The sequence below is a fragment of the Siniperca chuatsi genome, linkage group LG1, assembly GCF_020085105.1.
Source record: "Siniperca chuatsi isolate FFG_IHB_CAS linkage group LG1, ASM2008510v1, whole genome shotgun sequence".
Classification (NCBI taxonomy): domain Eukaryota; kingdom Metazoa; phylum Chordata; class Actinopteri; order Centrarchiformes; family Sinipercidae; genus Siniperca; species Siniperca chuatsi.
Genome location: NC_058042.1, coordinates 25200260 through 25220996, shown reverse-complemented (window position 1 = coordinate 25220996; position 20737 = coordinate 25200260). Strand labels below are relative to the sequence as shown.

The 20737-nt window shown below is 40.7% G+C and overlaps 1 protein-coding gene across 3 annotated transcripts in view; it reads left to right on the top strand.

Annotated features, from left to right (window-relative positions):
• The window catches only part of cd276 (CD276 molecule), a 67126-nt gene that overhangs the window by 27971 nt on the left and 18418 nt on the right, over positions 1-20737 (top strand). For 2 of the 3 annotated variants that reach the window (XM_044207889.1, XM_044207804.1), the window contains exon 5: positions 17788-17925. The exons of the other annotated variant lie outside the window; for it this stretch is intronic. In XM_044207889.1, the coding sequence (XP_044063824.1) occupies positions 17788-17925 (138 nt within the window). The remainder of the gene's footprint in view (positions 1-17787; positions 17926-20737) is intronic. 3 annotated transcript variants of the gene reach the window in all.

Sequence of the window (20737 nt, the reverse complement as noted above, 5' to 3'; positions counted from 1 at the left end):
TGTGGTATGAACACAATTCTTAAGTAAGCAGATGCTTGACAGTGGCACTTAATAAGTGTTGAAAAAACACCTAAGTACATGAACAAAATGCAACACCCAATGGGAATCAGTGCTATGTCTATCTGCAAATCTAAACTGCTGTTGGTGGGGGGGAGTTTCTTGCCTATAAGTGGTACAACTGAGTGAAATTGGTTAATTGCTGTGCATCAACAACCCTGTGTGTCCTTGTTTGTCAAATGTTTTTTTTTAACAAACTGTCATGGACCGTCACCCAGCCCTGCTTTGCTGCTTGTTTTAATCTCCCCTGAATCTAGTCAGTCCACACTTTCTAAAGGATTGCCCATCTCAGTCAACGTCATGAAAGGCCCTTGTGCAGGAATAAACATGGTCGCTTATTCCAAGTTAATTCCCTTGTGCAGGAATAAACATGGAATACACATGGTCGATGAGAATAACACTGTACTTTTCTCCCATGTCTTCTAGACCACATTGTAACATCTCCTCAGTTTTCTGTCAGATCCTTCCAGTTTCTTTCAGACCTTTCAGTTTCTTCCAGAGTCTTTTCTAAGCTGACTTATTCTACTCCAGGTATAATATTGTTTTTGTGGAGTGCATTTCCCCAAGGAGAATGTTTGTTACTGTATTATTGTGGAGCATGTGCATGCTAAACCAACCTTCACTGGGTAAATCAAGGTTAAAAAACATCTTTAATTGCTATATAAACATTGACCTTTGCTGTGAAAATAGAATCTAACACAGGTGCTAATGGTAGGTGGTCTGCGTGAGATCATTCAGCTATTCATTACACATAGTAGTTTCTTTTCTTCATTAGATGTGTGCCAGCTTGCTTCTTGCCCCTTTTTCCTAACCATGTCTTCAGACCTTGATCCTGACATCACGTTGCCATCTACTAGCTACCTGCCACACTTACTCGAGCCATAAAGTGCTCATACCGCTATTGTTTCTAAGAAGTCCCGCAATGACTGTTTTCTCTGAACATTGGCATATACATTATTCTTTTACACAGAATCTATGAAAATAAAATTGTGTGGCAGTTTGAAACATTTTGTCTTAAATTGGAGTAAAAGCATTGCTGTACTAGCATTGCCAAAGGGCCAAACAGAAAGATGCAGTGATCTACTGGTTCAAAGAATCTCTCATTAGAGTAACTGTTGGTGTGTTGTTTTGAAATGGCAGTAATTGCAATTATTTATGAAATATTTTACAAGCATGTTTGTGCCTTTCTCTGGTAGGATCTATCAAAAGCTCTGTCGATCAACTTTGGGGTAGTATGTTGCCCAAAATCATGTTTTTGCTTCCAGCTTCTATAACAAACCCCTGTGCTGGTCCTTGTTCGCTACTGAACAAGGACTAATTTAAATGCAATTAACAGAGCCTAACAGAAGCAGAAAACAGCAGTATAAATGAATCTGTTGTCAGCAGAGGAGCAAGCAGGCAACTTTCCCAATGGAGCACTGTATTAATTAGTGTCCAGTACACAAATAGGCCTTCTTTCTCTTGCTGAATGCATGCTCTGTCTTATCAGGAACCCAGCCAGGGAAAACAACCAAATAGACAGATGAGGTAATGTAGGCAATCTAAAATACATTCAGGTAGGCAGCAATGGCACCATTGTAAGCACATTAATTCCTATCAGGATTATTAACATGGGCCACTTGCCGCTGTCAGTGCTCGAAAGACGTTTGAACGTCATCTTCTGGGCCTTCAGTATAGAAACTTTATCCCTGTATTATGCTCCAATGTTATTTGTCATGCTCCCAGTCTTACTGTTAGCGACTCTCAGGGATTGTTGGGTTGGATTCAGTCGTGGGCAGTTTCTGGTCTGTGCTCTGCTCTTTTAGAACGGTACAATCAGAAAGATAAAATGAGCTCCTCTTTTTTGTGCTGGGATTTATTTTCCCTTTATTCTAGTCCCCTCTCTGCCATCTTGACTTTTTAGCATTTAAGGTTTTTTGCAGTGGTTGGGTGTCAAAATGGTTTTCTTTGCCACAATTAAAAGCCACATTGCTATAGTATTTCTTCCTGGACAATGAGTTTTTGTTCTGTAAGTAAAGGTCATCAGTGTGTGTGTCTGTGTGGATATGTATACATATGCATTTATACACATAGTAAATGTTGTTTTTGTGTCTGTCACATGCATACACTTTATTCCTGTCTTCTGCATGTCAACATGCATGTGATCAAAAACAGGGTCTATCTTTGCTCCAAGACCATCGTGGCATCATGGCAGTATGATGTTTGCCACTGCCACCCTCTCACAAACAGCAGTCTGACATCTTTATGCCCGGCCCCGGCCTGGTGGAAACTCGTCTCTCTCTCTGTCCTCCCTCGCTTTCCTTTTCAGGACACTGTATTTATGACAGCAGTAAACGCACAAAAGCCCTCTTTTGTTATTGATCGGGTTCATTTTGATTTGGACTCACAGCAAGGACTATCATTGGGACCGGTGGGGCCCTGCAGTGTACATTTCATACAGCTCCCACTAAATCCTGTAAGAGGGATTGGTTTCGGGAGGTCTGGCATCAGTCTTGGCTTCACGATATGAAATCATATTAGTTTCAGCTTTTCAGAGTCACTGGGAGAATAGCCACCAACAAACGCCTGGGCACACCTTCAATGTTTGGTTATTTAGTTATTCAGCCCGTTTATTTGATGTTTAAACTCTGCACCTGATAACACCATGAATTATTGTCCTGCAAAGGATGTTTGCAACCTCAGTAAATTGCTTTGTTTTGTGCATGCAAACAGTCCAAATTAGTGGCTGGCTACACACAAAGAGCATTGTCTAGCTATATAATGTGTTTTCAATTAATTAGGAGGCATTGAGAGATTTAGCTTATTCTCAGGATAGGTAGCTCTTTTCTTCGATAGCTCTAGAGACCAGTAATTGATTACAAAGTGTGAAATGGAAGTTGAGAACGGACTGAGTGTGGCCGTGTCCCAGAGGAGAAGAGTTTCGAGCAGTAGTGCTCAACTCGCTCACCTCCCTCTGTACTGACAGTTTGACTTGAAAATACGTAAGCAACCACTGACTCACTACCTGATAAGAAACGCACCTATTACAGAGCCCTTTATTTCAACCCCAGTGTCAAATATCACAGTAATGACTGTGATTAAGCCATGCTGCGACCATGCTCCTTATGATACCAGTTTGAATGGACAGCAGCTTGCTATGACTCACATCCCCTTCAGGTTGCATTAATATCTTCCCGCTGGCTCGGACTCTGTAGCCACGCCTGTCTCCCCAGAGCCTGACAACTTGCAGCTCATTACAGACAAACTGTCCATGAGGAAACAAACTCGCTCTTCTTACCATATTAATATTGTCAACTGTGTTTAATTTCATCACTTGCCCTCCTCGTGTGTGTTGCCGCAGTAAGTGCAACTCTCTGTCAACGGCAGAGACAGCTCAGTGACCCACACCGCAAGAGTCTGTCATATCTATAATGTATCTGTCTCGATGCTTTTAGCCACTTACTCTACCAGATGAAGAGTGATGCCATTTGTAATGTCGGTTCGTTTCCTGATGTGGTTGTTAGAGGGGTTAAGCGGTCCAAACAGGGTTACACTGCTATGAGTGTTTCAGAGTACTGTGGCTGTGTTGTGGAACCAAGAAATTCAGTTCAACAAAGCTGAAGACTGATGTTTGGAAAAGGGGTAGAAACATTTTGGGAAATGTGCTTATTTGCTTTTTGATGGAGAGTTAGATGAGAAGATCGATACCAATCTCATATCTGTCAGTTAAATATACAATAAGACTACAGCCAGCAGCTGTTACGCTTAGCTTAGCACAGCATGAAATGTAACTTGGTAATTAGTGTTACCTTTGGACAGACAACATCCATATTCGGTGAAACATTAAACATGTTTGGAATTGGCACACCCATGTATTACACATGTTTGCACTATGTACTGTATACTCTAAAAAAGGATGTCTAATTTTCAGTAATGTATCCTGTTAGGCATCCCCCAAAATGAATGTGTTGGTGCAGGCTGTGCAAACACTAAATGCTAAATGACACACTAGACAGGCAGACAACTGATGTCCTTGGATTTCAATATTTCACTGCATCTCAGTAAAGCCACGTGACATAATGTGATGACATTGTGGGCAAGATGATGTAACTGGTTATAGGTTTGAAATATTTGCTGCTTCAGCAGAGTGATGACTTACATCCAGAGATGAAAGTAAGTGTGTCCTGTTTTGTATTGTGTACCACGAGAAGAATTAGTGCCGGTACTCCAAAGCAGGAAAAGAAGCTGTCAAGGTTACAGAGTAAAATAGGATTCAAGTTGTAATCCTGTACATTGTAAATCTGCCATTGATTTACAAGAATGTCTTAAATAATGCTTCTCCCAGTATTTTCTTGTTATTTATCATACATTTTAAAGCATGGGGCAGACAGCTTCAAACACGGAAGTAGTGTGCATCATAATGGTGTCAAATTATGATAAAAAGGAAGGAAAAGAGGGCAAACTCTTGCTTCAAGGTCTCCCTGTCATTTCGATGTAGTGGGGGCTATAGAGGTCTATTGTGTAACTAAAAAAGAATAATACAGAGTGTCAGGAACTAATTGCTAGGAGAAGTAATGATCACCCATTCTGCAGCATGTGTGCTATTAAGATGGGTGTATAGTATGCATTACACACATCTGGACACATTAGCCGTCACATATAGTAAATGTGACTTACTTAATCGCTTCTCAGTGTTTCTGAGTAGTTTGGACAGAGAAATTGGGAATATTCTGTAAAGTATACAGGTACATCTCCAAGCTCCTTATAACAGCCTGTTGGTTTACCTGCACCAATGATAGTGGCCTGTTTAAATCCGCAGCCCATCAGCCTATTTGAAAACTTGTGACTATGGTTCTCCATGCATCCATTGTTCTGCTGGATGAAAATCATGTCTCAAAGTCATGGCCCAAGTGAAAGAGTCAGTTGTGTTTTTATTTACCCAGAAAATGCTTGCTTAGCATGCATGCTGTTTATAGCAGTGGCCTGGATCACATACTCACACCTGGGAACAACCACAAACTCGTTCTGCCAGTCACCGAGCAGCTCCACAGGAGGAGTTTTAGGGGTTAATGCCTTGATCAAGGACAACTAAACAGCAGCATGCAGCCACATAGATTGTTTTCTGCCATGTAAACTTTAGAAAAAATCAGAAAATCTTCTTCTTTTCCCATTTTTTCCCCTTCTTTTTTCTGTATGTATTTGTTTGTTTGTTTGCTGACATTTAGATTTTTAATTAGATGCTTAAATGCTGATCAATGTCTGGTTTAATCTTTTGTTTTGTCTCTCCCTTAGACTTTTTCAGAACCTACTTACATGGCTCTAAGCCCTTAGTTTGTAGATATCTTGGATATCTTATTCTAAATGAGAGAATAAACGTCCTTATTTGTGCATTAGCTAGCCTTGTTTTAGTCATAATGTATTAGTTTTGTGGAAAGTGCTACCCTTGTGGGACATTGGTACAGTATGAACATATTGTCCCTGACTCCTTTCTCAGCCAGCAGCTGAACATTTTCTCAGGCTAAATAACTTAGCTACACACAAATTGTGAGACTGTGATTAGCTATATTCCACTGAGAGAGTCATTTTTTCAGTCTGTCCAAGATATCATATTTTAAAAGTGCTAGAAGGAGACAAAAGTATATTTAAGCAATAAGCCATGAGAAGCTGTACTTGACAGTGATTTTGGAACAGCTTAGAGGCATTGTTAGGGACTCTTCTAAAAGAACTGTCAAAGCACAGCCCAGAGTAGCTTTTTGCTTTTGTAAAATGACTGCACTGAAAAAAGAATGTAAATGTGCCATAGATGTTATATTTTAATGTAATAAATAATGATACTTTCACCAATTTGAGCAGTGATTCTGGGTTACAAGGTATTTTACAAGAACTTCAAACACACTCAATCAAAAGAGACAGAAGAAACAGTTTTATCATTTAAACTCAATAAATGACTAGATTTTCTAAGAGGAGCTATATGTATTGATCCAGCTGAGCCCTTAATGGACATTGTAAAGATGTTTCAGTGTTTAAAAGCCTACAATCTTTGGATTTTCTATTCTTAATCATTTTATATCACATTGGATCTTTGTCCTAGCTTCCAGACTGCAGCCATTTATTTAAGCTAGCAATGAGTTAAGGTAATGCAAAATGTCAATGTGAAATAAAGCTATGTTAAGTCCTTCCAGCTGAATCTGTGATAAGGGTACTAATTAGACTATAAAAGTTGAATTAGATATAATAAGATTATACATTGGGATTGTATGGTATGAACCATATTTCTGGTTTCAGATTTTGGTTTGTTTAAGCAAGGTGTTTTCTTCTACCACCAACATGCACATCAATTTCTTAGAAATCCTTTTAATAAATTCTACACTGTTTCTTTGAGCAGAAGAGTGATGAAAGGGGAATAGTTTGAAGCCTCTTGTTGGTTAGGAACTACCCTGAGAATAATTCTCAAATTAGACACCATATCCCCGCTTGCACCAAGGGTTTTATTCAGTAGCTAAACCTGACCTCTGACCTCCCTGAAAGCAACAACTGTGTGGTTTCAACAGTGTTTGTATTTATTTGTATTCAGACTGAGCAAATTACAGTGTAATCACATGAAGAGGTTTGGTTTTGCTCTTGAGATGAACGGCTAACAGGAATGAGCTGACCTGCTCTAAAGTCTGAGCTCGGCCTAGCTCAAGTGCTTTGAGAATATTCATCTGTCTCTCCAGTAGCCACCAAAGAAGACTGCAGCAGTGGAAAATGAGAAATGTTGTTTTATAATGAGAGCCCTAGGCAAAGACATACAGAGACATGTCTTTTAAAAAAATCTGTCATTATATATTCCAGTAATACTGCAGTGGGAGAAGCATACTAAGAACTTGCACTGTTTGAAGAGGCCCAGGCAGTTCTTTAATGCTTTGTGATATAGGATAAAGCTTACATCCTGTCATTTTGTATTCAGAGATGTTATCATGTAAGCAGCAACTGTTGCTGTGGATTTGAACTATGGCTTTGTTTCCTCATAAACAAACATTGATACTTTAAATCAGACAGAATTAACAATGACTGTACAAAGTTCTGCCAGAGATAAGGCAATTTTATAACTAGAGCGCACTTGATACAAGGACTAAGTTCCGATGCTGTTTAGCTGTACCATTAAAGATTCACAGCAATCTAAAGAGACAAAAGCGAATGCGAAAGACTATTACAAAAGCTAGTGCAACTACTGGGTGTGTTCCTGACTTAAATGAACACATTAATGGATGGTTCAATATGTGTCATGTTAAAGTTCATATCCTGGATGATATTTCTCACCCACTTCGCACTATACTGATGTAACACAGGAGTTGTTTCAGCAATAGGTGTGCACTTCAAAGACTGCCTGCAGAGAGTTTCAAGCTGCAGTTTGTTCTTGGTGCAATGAGCCATTGGAACGAGCACAATGGAGTTGTGGCTCATCCACCATGTTAGCATGGCTTTCCAGTATTATAGGGACTGAATATTATTTACTGTTTGTCTCTATGTGTCATTGAAGTATTCTATATGTAATGAGCCCTATTTATGCTTTTATCTGTGCATTTTATCATTTACATAGAGAAATTTCCTACTAGCAGCATGTGAATACGCAATGATAAAATAACACTACAAGCAGGATCAGGATCACAGTTTAAAGCTGCACTAATCAGTGTTTTTATATTCACAATGGATGAAATGAATAAATGTAATGTGAAAGGAGTTTGTAACAAACCCAGAGAATTATCACCTGACTACCGTAAAACTTAAATTATTAACTGAGCCCCAGTTAGACGTCGATCCCTTTTGCTGGCCAGGTGTGGCTACACATTTTGACAAATAAATGCAGGTGTCAATTAAAGCCCACCAGGTAGACTGCTTGAGCTAATTCTAAGCTGCTTTGATCGGGCATACAAATATAAATGTTTAAACTTAGTCAATATGGACATGCTGCTACACATCATTAAATCAGTTAGATTCTCCACAATTCAATTGTTCATTTCATTTTATGGAGAACATGAGCACCAAAGTATAATTCATTCAGATTTACTGGGATGGTAAACAAGAGAGAAGAAAACAAAGTGGTGACTCCCTACCTTTGAAGCGGTCATAAAGTCAGAATATCTGTCCATTCCTCGATTATTTATATTCCTTTAGTCCGTACGGGTCCACTGATCAAAAGAATCAAAACAGTTTTTCATAAAAATTAATCCAAGTTGAAATAACTACGACAACCTTCAGCTTTCATCCTTTCTAATGTAGGCTACCAGTATTTTCATATGGGTATCGCTCTCTCTCTCTTTCTCTCTGCGTGCATCGGAGCTCAATCAAATGAATGATTCGTAATTGATATGTTATTCGATAGCCTAATTTTTAGACAAGTAATATTGATACTGGTTTAAATAAACAATTTGATAGTATTTCTCATCTTTGCTGAGCAAGAGTTTTATGTGAAAGGAAGGAAAGGCCTGCCCCATATAGATGTCTTTCCAAAATATAGGCAGGTTGAGTTCAGTGATTGAAGCAAATAGAAGCCCATGCTATTAATTGTAGTTTTACGGTATACAGTTACCTTCAGCTCTACAGAGCACTTTAGCATCTTTAGCAACCATTGTTTTGGTTTTGCGGTCCACGACTTTATTGTTTGGTATCACCACTGTTATCCGTGTCATTTCCAGCAGCAGCAGGCAGCTATTTTCAGTGAAAAATCTCTGATAAATGCAATGTACGCTACTTGACTTGCACCAAATGGCAGGCTGACAACATTGGTGACCAGTTGAGCAATTAGTAGCTAAAGAGCAAGATATTTCTCCCAGGAGATGTAGAGACCAAAACAGAGCTAAAACGAGATTGAATATTAGACTTATATTTGTCCGGGTTGCCAGAAACACAACTGCTAAAGAATGCTAATGTTGCTCTATGTCTGCTGGATGTGTAAATAGGTAACTGTTTGCTAACACGTTTGCCATAACAGCTTGTTAGATGATATGTCAGTGTTGTGTTTACAGCTTATTGCAGTGCCCCAAGTGGTTGAAAAATGAATTAATAGTACTTTAAGACGAATGAGATCAGGTGAAGAATTAAGTTTGGGTTTGTTTAGCAGGATCAATGCATGCTCTTTGTTTTAAATGGCTCTTTAGTCCTTTCATACCTATTTGTCCTTGTCACTCTGCTCTTAGCTCCTCTACTTGGCATTATCAGCTAGCCAGATAGGCTGTTTTGGTACTGATAGCTGTCACTAGTGATTCTCTCCCACACATCCTCAGCATCTCACTGGCAGCTCTTGTTTTAAAGCTAATTAAAAATTTAGACAACACAATGTCGTAAACTGAGTATTGCATCCAAATTCCGCCTGCATTGCAAAGATGGCCTAGTGAAGAAATGGAGCAACCAAAGAAAAAAAAGAGAAACAAAATCAATAGTCCACACTGCCTCCAACATCTTAATGCCACTCTCAGTGGAGAGGGATGTGTGGAAGTGATGGAGTCTCTGTCAGTTACTAGACATCAGAGGAGTTTTTAATTGAGGCCCCAGTGGGGCTGGGAGGGACATGGGAAATGTGGAGAGCGCTAGCCTAGCCAGTGTTAGATGAGGTGGGCAGACCAGTTGTGAGACAGTACTGTTGCCCACTTTCATCCCTCTCCCAGACTTGGGCTGGGCGGTATGACATGAAATTTATATCACAGTATATTGATGGTAATGACATATATCACGTGTATTTTTTTTCTCATCATTTCAATTGAATGTGATTCAAAGGCAGGACAGACTCTGGGATAGCAACAATTTATTACATGAAATTACAGTAATTAATGATCAATTAACTAGTGATGTAGTTTACAGCTTACATACCTGGTGAAAGTTAAGATCTTATCACACTGCAGCTCTGTGTGTGTGTGTGTGTGGGGGGGGGGGTGAAATGTTTTGAAAAGTCTTTTCTATGTACCATGGATCCTGTGTTTTCACCACGTCCTTCCACAACTGTCTCTATTGAGCTGTCTGACTCCATTTCTTTCGCCCTTTTCTGAGCATGCAAATGTGCGTTTGTTTTAGTGTGAAAGGAAAGCGTATGCTCACTGGTTAACATGCAGTAAGCTGATGCTCGCGGTGCACTTTGACGTGACATTTAAAATCCATTCTGTACCAGAACAAATGGTGTAGCCAAATTCACATCAGGGCACGTATCTCCACCGGTGTGAAGTTTTTTCTGGTTATACTGCCCACCTCTACCCCAGGCTATTGTTTATATATTCCAGCACAGAGCTATTTCACATTCTCACACATCTCTGCCTGTAACATAGCCCCTGCCTTGCTAACACGACAACCATGCAGTTGGCTCTGAGCTGTATATTCAGTTAATTAGCCAGTCTACTGGGTATGGGATTACCTTCAACTGTAAAGATGAGAAGATTCACTCTAACCTTGCCCCTGGCATATCTGAGTAAGACTGGAAATCATCCCTTTGAATGTACTTGTGACTTAGTTTCCCCCTGCCTCCTTCCCAGATAAATCGGTGACTGTCATACTGTTGGTCTCGTAGTATGCTGTAGTAATACACAAAAAGCTTCCTGACAGTTATTGATTACTTCAGTGATTCAGTTTTACTTGTATAATGTATAGTAATAGAAATATAGATAATGTATGTTCTCGCACCAAGCTACAGTCTAGTAGTATATAATGTAAATAATGTATATGTATGCGTGTATAGAAATGCGATTAACTAATATAAATAAAGGGTAGCTCAACGTGCACATGAAGCACTAAAAGTCACTAGTGGTCTATCTTAAAGAAATACTCCACCCAAAACCTATTTTTGGAATATTAATAAATACTCACCCGCTATTGACTTAATGTGACACATCCATTTTTTAGTTTGTTCCATTTCCTGTTTGTCTCTCAACGTCCAATTGTTATTGCTGGCTATAGTAAACACAAGTCAAATGTTGCTGTGTTGATCGGTTCACACAGCCTATACTATACCATAAATTTCCCAGAGTTGGGAACACAGGTCCACATTTTTAGGGTGGTCATATGACCTGACATCACCGCATACACAGATATCGGATAGAAAAGATGATCTTTGGCGCAAAGTTATGTTCAGGAGATTTTCATCACAGCTAAGTTCTGGAAAGGCTTGGAATTTTCAGCTGAAATAATGCTAATGTGATATTCAATAAGCAACATGATGTTCAACATCTTTTGCTGCCTTTGTTAGTACCTTTCACAGACATCTAGATACTCCTCCATAACCTGCATTGACCTGCCAATTGTAACTCAAGCTCAGTCCGTCTCTGTGTCTCATTGTAACCTTTCTCAGTAGTGTGTGACCGTTGATCGGCAGGGAATAGCCTATTTACCTGTGGATCACTCAGAATAAAGTCAAACTCATTTTATGAAGGAGTTAACCAGACTTTTATTTATTTATTTTTTAACCTTACCACACCAACTCATCATTCTAAATCCATAGTGCTGCACTATAGGCAGAGTATCTGTAGACTGTGAGCCAACATTCCACTGGAGAAAGGTCAGTGGCAGCCTGACATGTCATGAGAGACAGCTTACAAGTTGAGAGTGGACTAATACCACAAAACCTTGTTGTGATTCCAGCCCAGTTCAGCATTCACGCAGTTATCAACTCAATGTGTGCTCACTTGCAAACCCACAAACTCATTAATCCGCTTGTTTTTTCACCTACTTGGGTCGTTTGGTCACTCACCTGCTTACCCCATCCCTCCAACCTTCACTGACTAACTCATCCACCTTACTCTCCCATTCACCCTCCACCACTTCCCCCACCAACACCAGATGGCTTTTATAGTTCTCCCGCTGAGAAAAACGGAGGGCTGTTAGAAACTTTATACCTATACATGCAGAGCCATTACTCTGTTTAATGTGCACGTCTGCACATCATACACTTGTGTTTGCCACAAGCCCATGGTGTCAAGGGAAGGGCAATAATGTCAGACAAATTGTGTAAGTAAATGGGCGCTAGGTCGTCCTAGAGACGAGCGCATTGCCTCCCTGCATGCCAATAAGACAGTGAGGTAGCATCTCGCTGAAAAGCAATTTATTGAAATGCAAAAAGAGGAGAGAAGCCTCAGAGCAAAGATGCTGACAGGACAAAAACCTGTCACCATCCATCTCAGTTTGCCAAGTTTTCCCTCTACAAGTGAGCTTCTTGTCCTCTCCCAGAGAGGAGAGGTGTTCCCTAGAAATATTGCAAGAACAGCTGGTGTGCCTGTGTGGTCACAAGCTTTTCATGCTGGGGCTGAATGAGGATGGGTTCAGAGGTTTTGATGGACACCTTCGAGGTTGATAATAAAGGCTGGTAATTGAAACTGAAGCTGAAACAAATTCAAAGTCATTGGTTTAATGTAATCCTAATATTCATGCTCATGTTTTTCATTCTGGCTAATCCGTGTCCTCTGACACCAAGGCCATCTTCTTTCCATTAGCACTGTTGTTATTGTTTCTGCCGATCTCTTTCCTGTGAGATCGGCGGTGCTACACAGAAACGGAATAAAGAAGTTTAAATCACCAATGTCGGCGAGCCTGTTTGCACTCGCTGAAGTAGTATGCATCAATCACCTCACCAGTGTTGGGTGAATGTGATTTAAGTGTGAGCTTCTGTTTTGTCTCACTGAGTTTTATATCTCATTCACTTTACTGTTTCTTCCTTGCCTTACTGTATTGTCTGAATGAATGTCTCTATCTCTGCCATGTGACTCATTTCTAGAGAGATATATAAACCTATTTCGAGTCCTGGGCTTGGCTGTGCCTCTCTGGTCTCCAGGGCTGTATAGGCCCTCAAGCAGGGCTGGGCTCTGCTCCTGCTCAACCCCTGGGCTAGCCCCTAGTCCACCTCACTCTTCTGTGATCAACACTCCTCCTCTACAGGTCCCCGCTCTCTCGTCCTCTATTTTCACAACCAGGTAGAATAAGGTCAGGTTGTTCATCCTGACAATGAAAGAAAAACCTAATTGACTCTTCCTCTCCTCTTCCTCATCCCTCCAGCTTGTCTACAATGAGCCTTGAGGCTCTTTTTAGCCCGAAGCCATCCTTCTGTCAAGGGACATTATTCTCCTTTGGTCACAGCTTAAGAGGCTAGGTTTCTTCTAGGCAGGTAAAACTGGGCTGACAGTTGGAGAGAAAGCAGCTTTGATCTCCACTGTCTTCACGTTGCAGAACCAAGATGACAGGCAAGGGAGTCTTAGGAGCACTTTATTCCACCAAAGGTGCTGGAGAGAAAACACTCAGGCTTGTAAAAATGCCTGCAAATCTTGGCTCTCACATTCACTGAAGCCCAAACAATACCTAAGCTGGCCCCTTGCGAGTCCACTATAGTGTCTTCCAGAGACTAAGGGAGCCTCATTTCTCACTGGTGATGTACCCTGTGTTACAGGCTCCATATGGAGGTGGTGTTTTATCATACTCTTGCCTGCCCCCATTAAATATCTATTTTTACCTTAGCAGTCTGCTGTGGCCTCCTATGATATACAAAACACCTTCGGTGAAGCACCACCTATAAGAAGTAACAGTAGAGGATACGCTCCAGGTGTGGTGGATATAACCTATAAAAATGTTGCAAACATTAATTCAAGGTACATTTGTAGCTACCAGTAGTACTTTTTCATTATATATAATTTTTTAAGAAATTTGATAGTGCTCAACAACAAAAAAGCTGCAAGGGATGGACACAATAACACATCACATTATATGTACAATATAATAGAATATAATACAACAGCACTATTTTATAGCCTCTAAAACTGCCATAGTGTTAACTCAGTGCTTCACAGACACAGTTTCGATAAAATCTGAACGTTTTACGTAGAAAATTACCCTAAACCAAGCCTATTCAACTGGCGGCCCGCGGGCCACATCCGGCCCTTGCAACCTCCAAGTGGCCCAGCATACATAAATCTGATGTATGACAAAATATGTAAACTACATATATAGTGTATGGAAGTAGCTAACGAGTGAGCCATCTTGCTTCCTTCTCATCTCTGTTGAGAGTTCCACATGCGCAGTACCGATCGGCAGGATGTTTACGGATGTAGCGACACCGCCAATCATATGTTTCACAAATCAACGTTTTCTTATGTGAGTTCCAACCACGCTTAGTAGCTTTTCAAAACATCTAGCTATTGACAGTCACATGTAGGGAAGTGCTCTAATGAAAATATGTATCTGTCAACCCTGAAACGTAAATGAAAACCGTCAGTTTAACCGTGCCTGGACTGGACAAGTATTTATTTATTGTACCATCTCCATCTCCAAACGCCTGCTATTTTTTACTACATTCATTTGCATTTGTTTAAAATTTGTCATTACCAAAAACTAAAAAAATGTTTTAAATAGGCTGCTGAAAATGTCTGGCCCATCTACATTTCCTGGTTTTAAAATCTGGCCCAGTTGAATTTATAATTGAATTGCCTGCCCTAAACTATGATTGGCTATCTGCCAATCATAGTTTAGGTCTGGGACCTTAGTTCGAACCAGCTGTTTGACGAGTAAACCAAACTTCCTTTATCTGCAATTCAGTCTTAAACCTGAGAGGCAGCAATGCAGCAGTAGCACCAATATGAATAAGTTTTTGGTTATTAAAGTATGAGTATGAGTAGTGGAGACAGAAATGGTAAATTAATGCTATCCGTGTGTGTGCGTGCGTCTGCACGTACTTCATGCCACCCATGCATAAATCAGTGCCTCAAATGGGCCACCCCAGTCAAAAAAATTCTGGACACGCCACTGCATGCGGCTGCAGACAGTGCCAAAACGCAAACAGCTTTACTGACACACATCAAACATATATAATCCAATAAAAATAAAATAAATGCTGCATGCAGTTTAAATGTACTGAAATGTGCAGAATTCCATCATGACTCCAGGCTTTCATGTGGTAGTAAATTATATGACAAAAAATGAAAAGATCTACTATATCTATAGGGTCATTTTATGTACACTGACAGGGTACATACTTCAGCCCTTATCCATTTTATGTTTTCTAGTCAACTGACAATAAATGTTGACATCAGCAAAACTGGATGGATGATACAGACAGCAACCCTGGTGAGTTTGTGGCATTTAAGTCTGTTATTCTGATTGTCTTGTTTCATTATCTATCATATCATGTCAGCTTGTTATAGACACACTTTCCACTTTTTTATGTGTATTCTGATGTGTGCTACACATTCATAGTATCTAGAAAACACCAAGTGTGTGAAGTGAAGTTTGCCCTGATTGGTGTAGCTCTGAAGTTTGCAGACTCTAGGTAATGTGACAGTGCAACCCAAAGCACTCCATCCTTACCCTTGCACAGAGGGAATAGAGAAAAGGGGAAAGAGAGGATAGGTAAACAGAGCCATTAGAGACAAATCTATTTCTGAAGACAACAAAATCACATCATCAAACAAGAGAAAAAGAAAAATATGATCCTGCAGCCCTTTGGGCCCCAGCGTAGCGATGATAGCCGACTATGGCATTTGTCTTTATCAGTCTGCCTTGAGGGAGGGAGAGCGTGGTGGGAAGGTGTGAGAATAAAAAGAGAATGAGAAAGACAATGGAAACAAAGAGCACAGCATCTTCTTTACTCGTCACAAAGCGCTAGACACATTTGTCACTTTTCTGACTTTATGAGACGTGAACAGCTCATGTATGATTATTCCTCTTTCATACATGTTTTGTGGTTTCGCTGTTAGCTTGAAGTGGCTCTCAGATGGTCATTCTTTAAATATAACAGAGTTAAGGGCTCGGTGGACAGCGAGCCACAGCATCATCAGTCATGACTAGCCTAGGGAGACATACGCAGCTTCATCAAAATGACAAGATTGACTTTCCAGATTTTATCCTTTCTCTGTAACATTTGGTTGTTTATCCTGCTTTGCAGTAGCAGTACCAGTCTTTATAGTGCCTTGTGTTTTGAGAGACTCTCTTGAAATAGATATATATGGTTAAACAGACTATACTGACCTTAGAATTGGATTATAATAATTGAAATGTAATGTAGAACATGTAATATACATTAATATCTGCCACAGCAACACTTGCAGTGATTGTTTTAATCTGTTACTGCCATTTAGCCAGGGACAGGACAAAAAGCATGGGGTAACAATAACAAGACTAAGAGTTTACAGCCATGCTAGCAGCTCTGTGGGGCTGTACTTAGTCACAGCAGTGCTTTGAGCTAAATGCTAATGTCACCATGCTAACTTGCTCACAATGACAATGCTAACATGCTGGTGCTGATGGGAATGCCATTAGTTTTGTAGGTATTTGATCAGTATTGTGCAAATTAAAATGTTCATGTGATGACGACACTAGATGAAAAAGCAACAAGAGTACCTGTACAGAATTGCATGGCAATCCATCTAATAGTTGTTGAGATATTTTAGTCTGGACCAAAGTGGTGGACCGACTGACAGACAGGGCGACATTCCCATCCCTAGAGCTATGCCAAGCAAGCATGTCTAAAAACAACAGCAGAAAAAAGGCTGAGCTGATTCTTTTAAATGCCCCTTTTCTATCACTGGTGAGTACATGTCCCGCCTCCTCCTACCCGCTATGGCCCTCTGTGGCCTTTCATTAACTGTGTTTTGTGGGACAATCAGGTTTCAGCATTTGTTCTGAGCATCAGATGGACTGAATTTCCATCTGAGAATTCATCACCTCCAAAAGGATGCCTCTATTTGCCCTCCATCTTGGCTGGGCTGTATTACAACCCGTCTGCCTGTCTTCATAGCTGATGCCAAGTCCTTACAGATGCTTCATCATTTCCTCTTTCCAATGCCAGTCATTTTTCAGTCTTTAAAAAAAAAAGTATTATCTGCCCAGAGTGGGCACTCTCTGAAGGAGGCCAGTTTGTGCTACAGACAGGCTCACAGCTATTTAGTGGCTCTGCTGTTTTCTTTTCTTCTACCACTGTTCAGTTTGAATACCCCTGGGAAATTTGGCTGTGTGTCTGATATCTTTTCTGTCCTGCTGACCAGTTTTTATTCCTCCTCATCAGTTTGCAGTTTGCCAAGATACTGTCACTCAGTATGATGTCTAATTGTCACCAAAAGTGTCAAAAAACAATCAAAATTTCACGTACATGTAGAAAAATGTACCGTACATATTTTTTATAACACTAAATATTGACATTTCATTCCCGTTCAGAGTGATAATGATATTGCAGACATTAAGAAATCATAGAATATTAAAGCAAATGCATCAGAACTTCAGACATCTGAGCAATGTGTAGCAGAAGGCAGGGGGTGGGATAGTAAGCGCCAACATCCTCTTAATGCTGTGCCAATGCTGTTTGAGTGAAACGACAACACAGCCTTGTGCGACTGGTGAGCTATCTGCCATCTGGACTCAATTGAAAAATTCAAGTGTCTTAATTGGACACTAGTAAAGAAGCTCTCACTCCGTTCACATAAAGCAAAGGTTCTCATTTCTGTTTTTCTGACAGTCCCACTGTTTCGGAAAGTCAAACCTAATACGGAGATGATCTGACAATGCTGACGATGATGACGGAGATGATGATGGCAATAATCATCAACAGCGTCATCATGTTGTGCTGTAGTAATTCTGCAGTCTGGATAATTCAGGATTTTTATGACAACGATCTCTTAACAGAAAAATTGTCAAATGGTGAAATAATGGTGATGGATACAGCGGTGACAATTGTGCTCTTATTTTAGCTCTGCAAGAGTGAATAATGAGGCTCTCCCTTCTCTGCCCCCTCTCTCCCTCTGCCCTTTGCTTCAGGTCAGAACATTGCGTTCCCCCCGGTGGCTCTGTGGGTAACTGTTGGCCTGGCCGTGTGTCTGCTGGTGCTGCTCATTGCCCTGGCTGCTGTCTGCCGCAGGAAGATCAAGGAGAGCTGCGAGGAGGCCAGGAGAGAAGGTGGGGGGGCTTTGCACATTCAACACCAGTGTATATTCTCACAAGGAATACAATTCATTGGTGATGAAAATCCATGTTTTAATTCTCAAGGTTAGATAAAAGCGTGTTTTTGGGCTGCCTTGCCTTCATTAGGGGCAATATGAAATGTTAATCTCAGAGCAGTGGCAACTTTGGAGCTACATACACAAAAAGATAATGTAATGAAATGATTTTCTGTTTTTTCTTGGACTGCGTTGGCCTACTGCATACACAGTTCAAGGGCTTACTGAATAATGGATGCTAACCTATCATGCTCTCAGGCCCTTTCAACCCTTCTCAGGTCCTTCATTAAAATGCAGAATGACTCCTTAAACTCTTAGTAGATGATATGCATAATTGCGACGTGTTGCCTAGATCATGTGGGAGGCGCAATGAGAGCGAAAGAGATAGAGCAGAAAGCAGTGATGAGATGTTAACTGCTCAAGGAACTTTGAGAATCCAGAGGGAGTTCTGCTTAATGCGTATAGGCAGGATCTCGGATGGTGGGACACATATCTTTGGCAAAGAGGGAACATCATTACTCGGGTCCAGTAATTAGCGTTGCGGAATAGCAGAGGATCGCCGCAAGTGCAAAGAGAAAAAGTTTTGAAATGAGATAGATAGTGCAGAGCCACCAGCTCTGCTGTAATGAGATCCGCTCAGAGTGGAGGAGACATTTAAATAAAGGTCAGCCAGTGTCTGCACCAGGGCCCAGAGGTTTGAAAATAAATATGGAAGTGACACAGACTCAGAGGAAAGAGTAAATAGCTCCATGGAACATATGAAATCAAATGAAACGGAAAGAGAGAAATATAATGCAGTTCCTCCCACGGGCAAAAGGCTCCTAGGGTTGTGGGCCCCTTTTCTTCAGTGGGGTGGATTAGTAGCTGCGTTTCCTGCCTGCAGGCGGGATTGATTATGTGGTCATCCACTGTCCGCCTTATTTAAATGTTAAGTCTTATTCTGTCCCCTGTGAGCAATGCTTCTGCAGTCTTTGGTGTTTTCCAAGCACGAACCTGAAGAGTGGGAACGCTGACTTATTCGCATATCATGCAGACTCTTATACTCCTGATAGAATGATACTGTATGAATACAGATGTGGAGGGGCTTAAAATAGGATTGCTATGCACATATCCAGACCTGTGGGGAGGGCAGGAAGCAGGGAAGTGCAACCTAATTGTAGTTGTCTTATCTTTTAATGGCGTTCCCAGGTATGGCCAGATTGAAGTTGACTCTCACTTCACTATGTCTGGGTAGCAAGGGTGGAAGGGTCAGTAAAAGTAGAGAAGTGAGTAAGTCATTTTCCTCCCCTGTCATAATGTATGTGGAGCACCCTGAATGTGTATCATAACAGAGCAGAGCAGCTTGTGGTATTGCAGTTGGAAGTGAAAGCTCAATTCCAGGGGCAGTGTTGTACCTCAACACCAGCATGGCTCTGTTCTCTCTGATATTTATTTTTCTTTCGTCCCTCTCTTCTGTCCTTCCTTACATAATGACTGTGACTTTGTGTCTAATAAATGCTTTCAGTGACCTATCCAGGCCCACTGTTCCGTTTCTCCAAAGCTCATTTTACATTTAGATAAGCATATGATTTAATCAGAACTACGCTTGGAGATCATGTGTCGGTGACATGGGACGGATCTCCCCTGTGTGACAGATGAAAGTCATACAGGAAGTGTTTCCCCTAGGGGCTTTTACCACAGTGGTGCACATGTTTCACAGGCGTTACCCCTCAGGTTTACCATGGACCAAACCCTCTGACTGACCGCCTTTGTGTGACATGTGACTCACATGAAATAACAGACACATAGATTTATTTTCTACAGTATGTAGAAAATGCTCATAAAAAACAGTCATTTATAAAATCCCTGATCAAAATATTGGCAAAAGAAAGCTGTTCCTCATGTTTTCTTTTTTTAAAAATGTTTAATTTTTGTCATCAAGAATTGATATTCAAAGGGAGAGAAAATGAATTAAAACCTATGCAGCACAAACGCTGCTGTCATTAAGCCTTATGTCCTAATATGCACAAAGGATTTAAAAAGGAGAAGGCTCTGCTGTTTCTAGGGTGCAAGAATGAATGAATTAAGCCCACTAATCAGTTTATTTATAGTACTATAGGTTTACTAACTGGGGCCATTTGCTTTTGCTTACATTTAAACACTCATGATGTCACAGCAGTGTTTGAAGAGATTCAGCAGCAGTGCTGCGCCACATTTGTGTAGGGGAAACATAGAGGCAGAAGGGAGGATGATTAGGAACAGTAACACTCTCCTGGCTTCAGTGAGTAGCTCTTTCTGTCCCCTGACTCTCTCGTCTTTTATGTGGTTTGTCCAGCTTTTGTGCTTAAGCCGTAACCACCCTTCTTCTTACCCCCACACATTTGGGATGCAGCCAGTAGGGGCATAAAATTCTCTCTCAATGTACAAGGGAAGCAGTTCTCACTCCCTGCCCTGTGGATGCCCTCATCTTCACCCTGACTTTAAGGTGCCTTTAAATGAGCTTCACTTTCCTATCAAAGCCCAGCCCCCCAAGGTATTTCCACTGCTGCCACAGTGGTGGGACTGTTAGTCGATTTGGAGGTGTTGAATGAAGCGGTGAAGGTAAACAGGCTCACACATCTATGTGGATGTTGCACCGCAATTCTGAAGATGTGAAGTATATATTGGTTTTTTCAAGGTGCTTTTGTGGGTTTTACTCTCAAAGTGTACACATTATTAACAGGTTAACTCAAAATGGTATTCTAGACATTCAGTTCAAAGTTGCCAACAAAATATAATCTTGGCACCAGTCT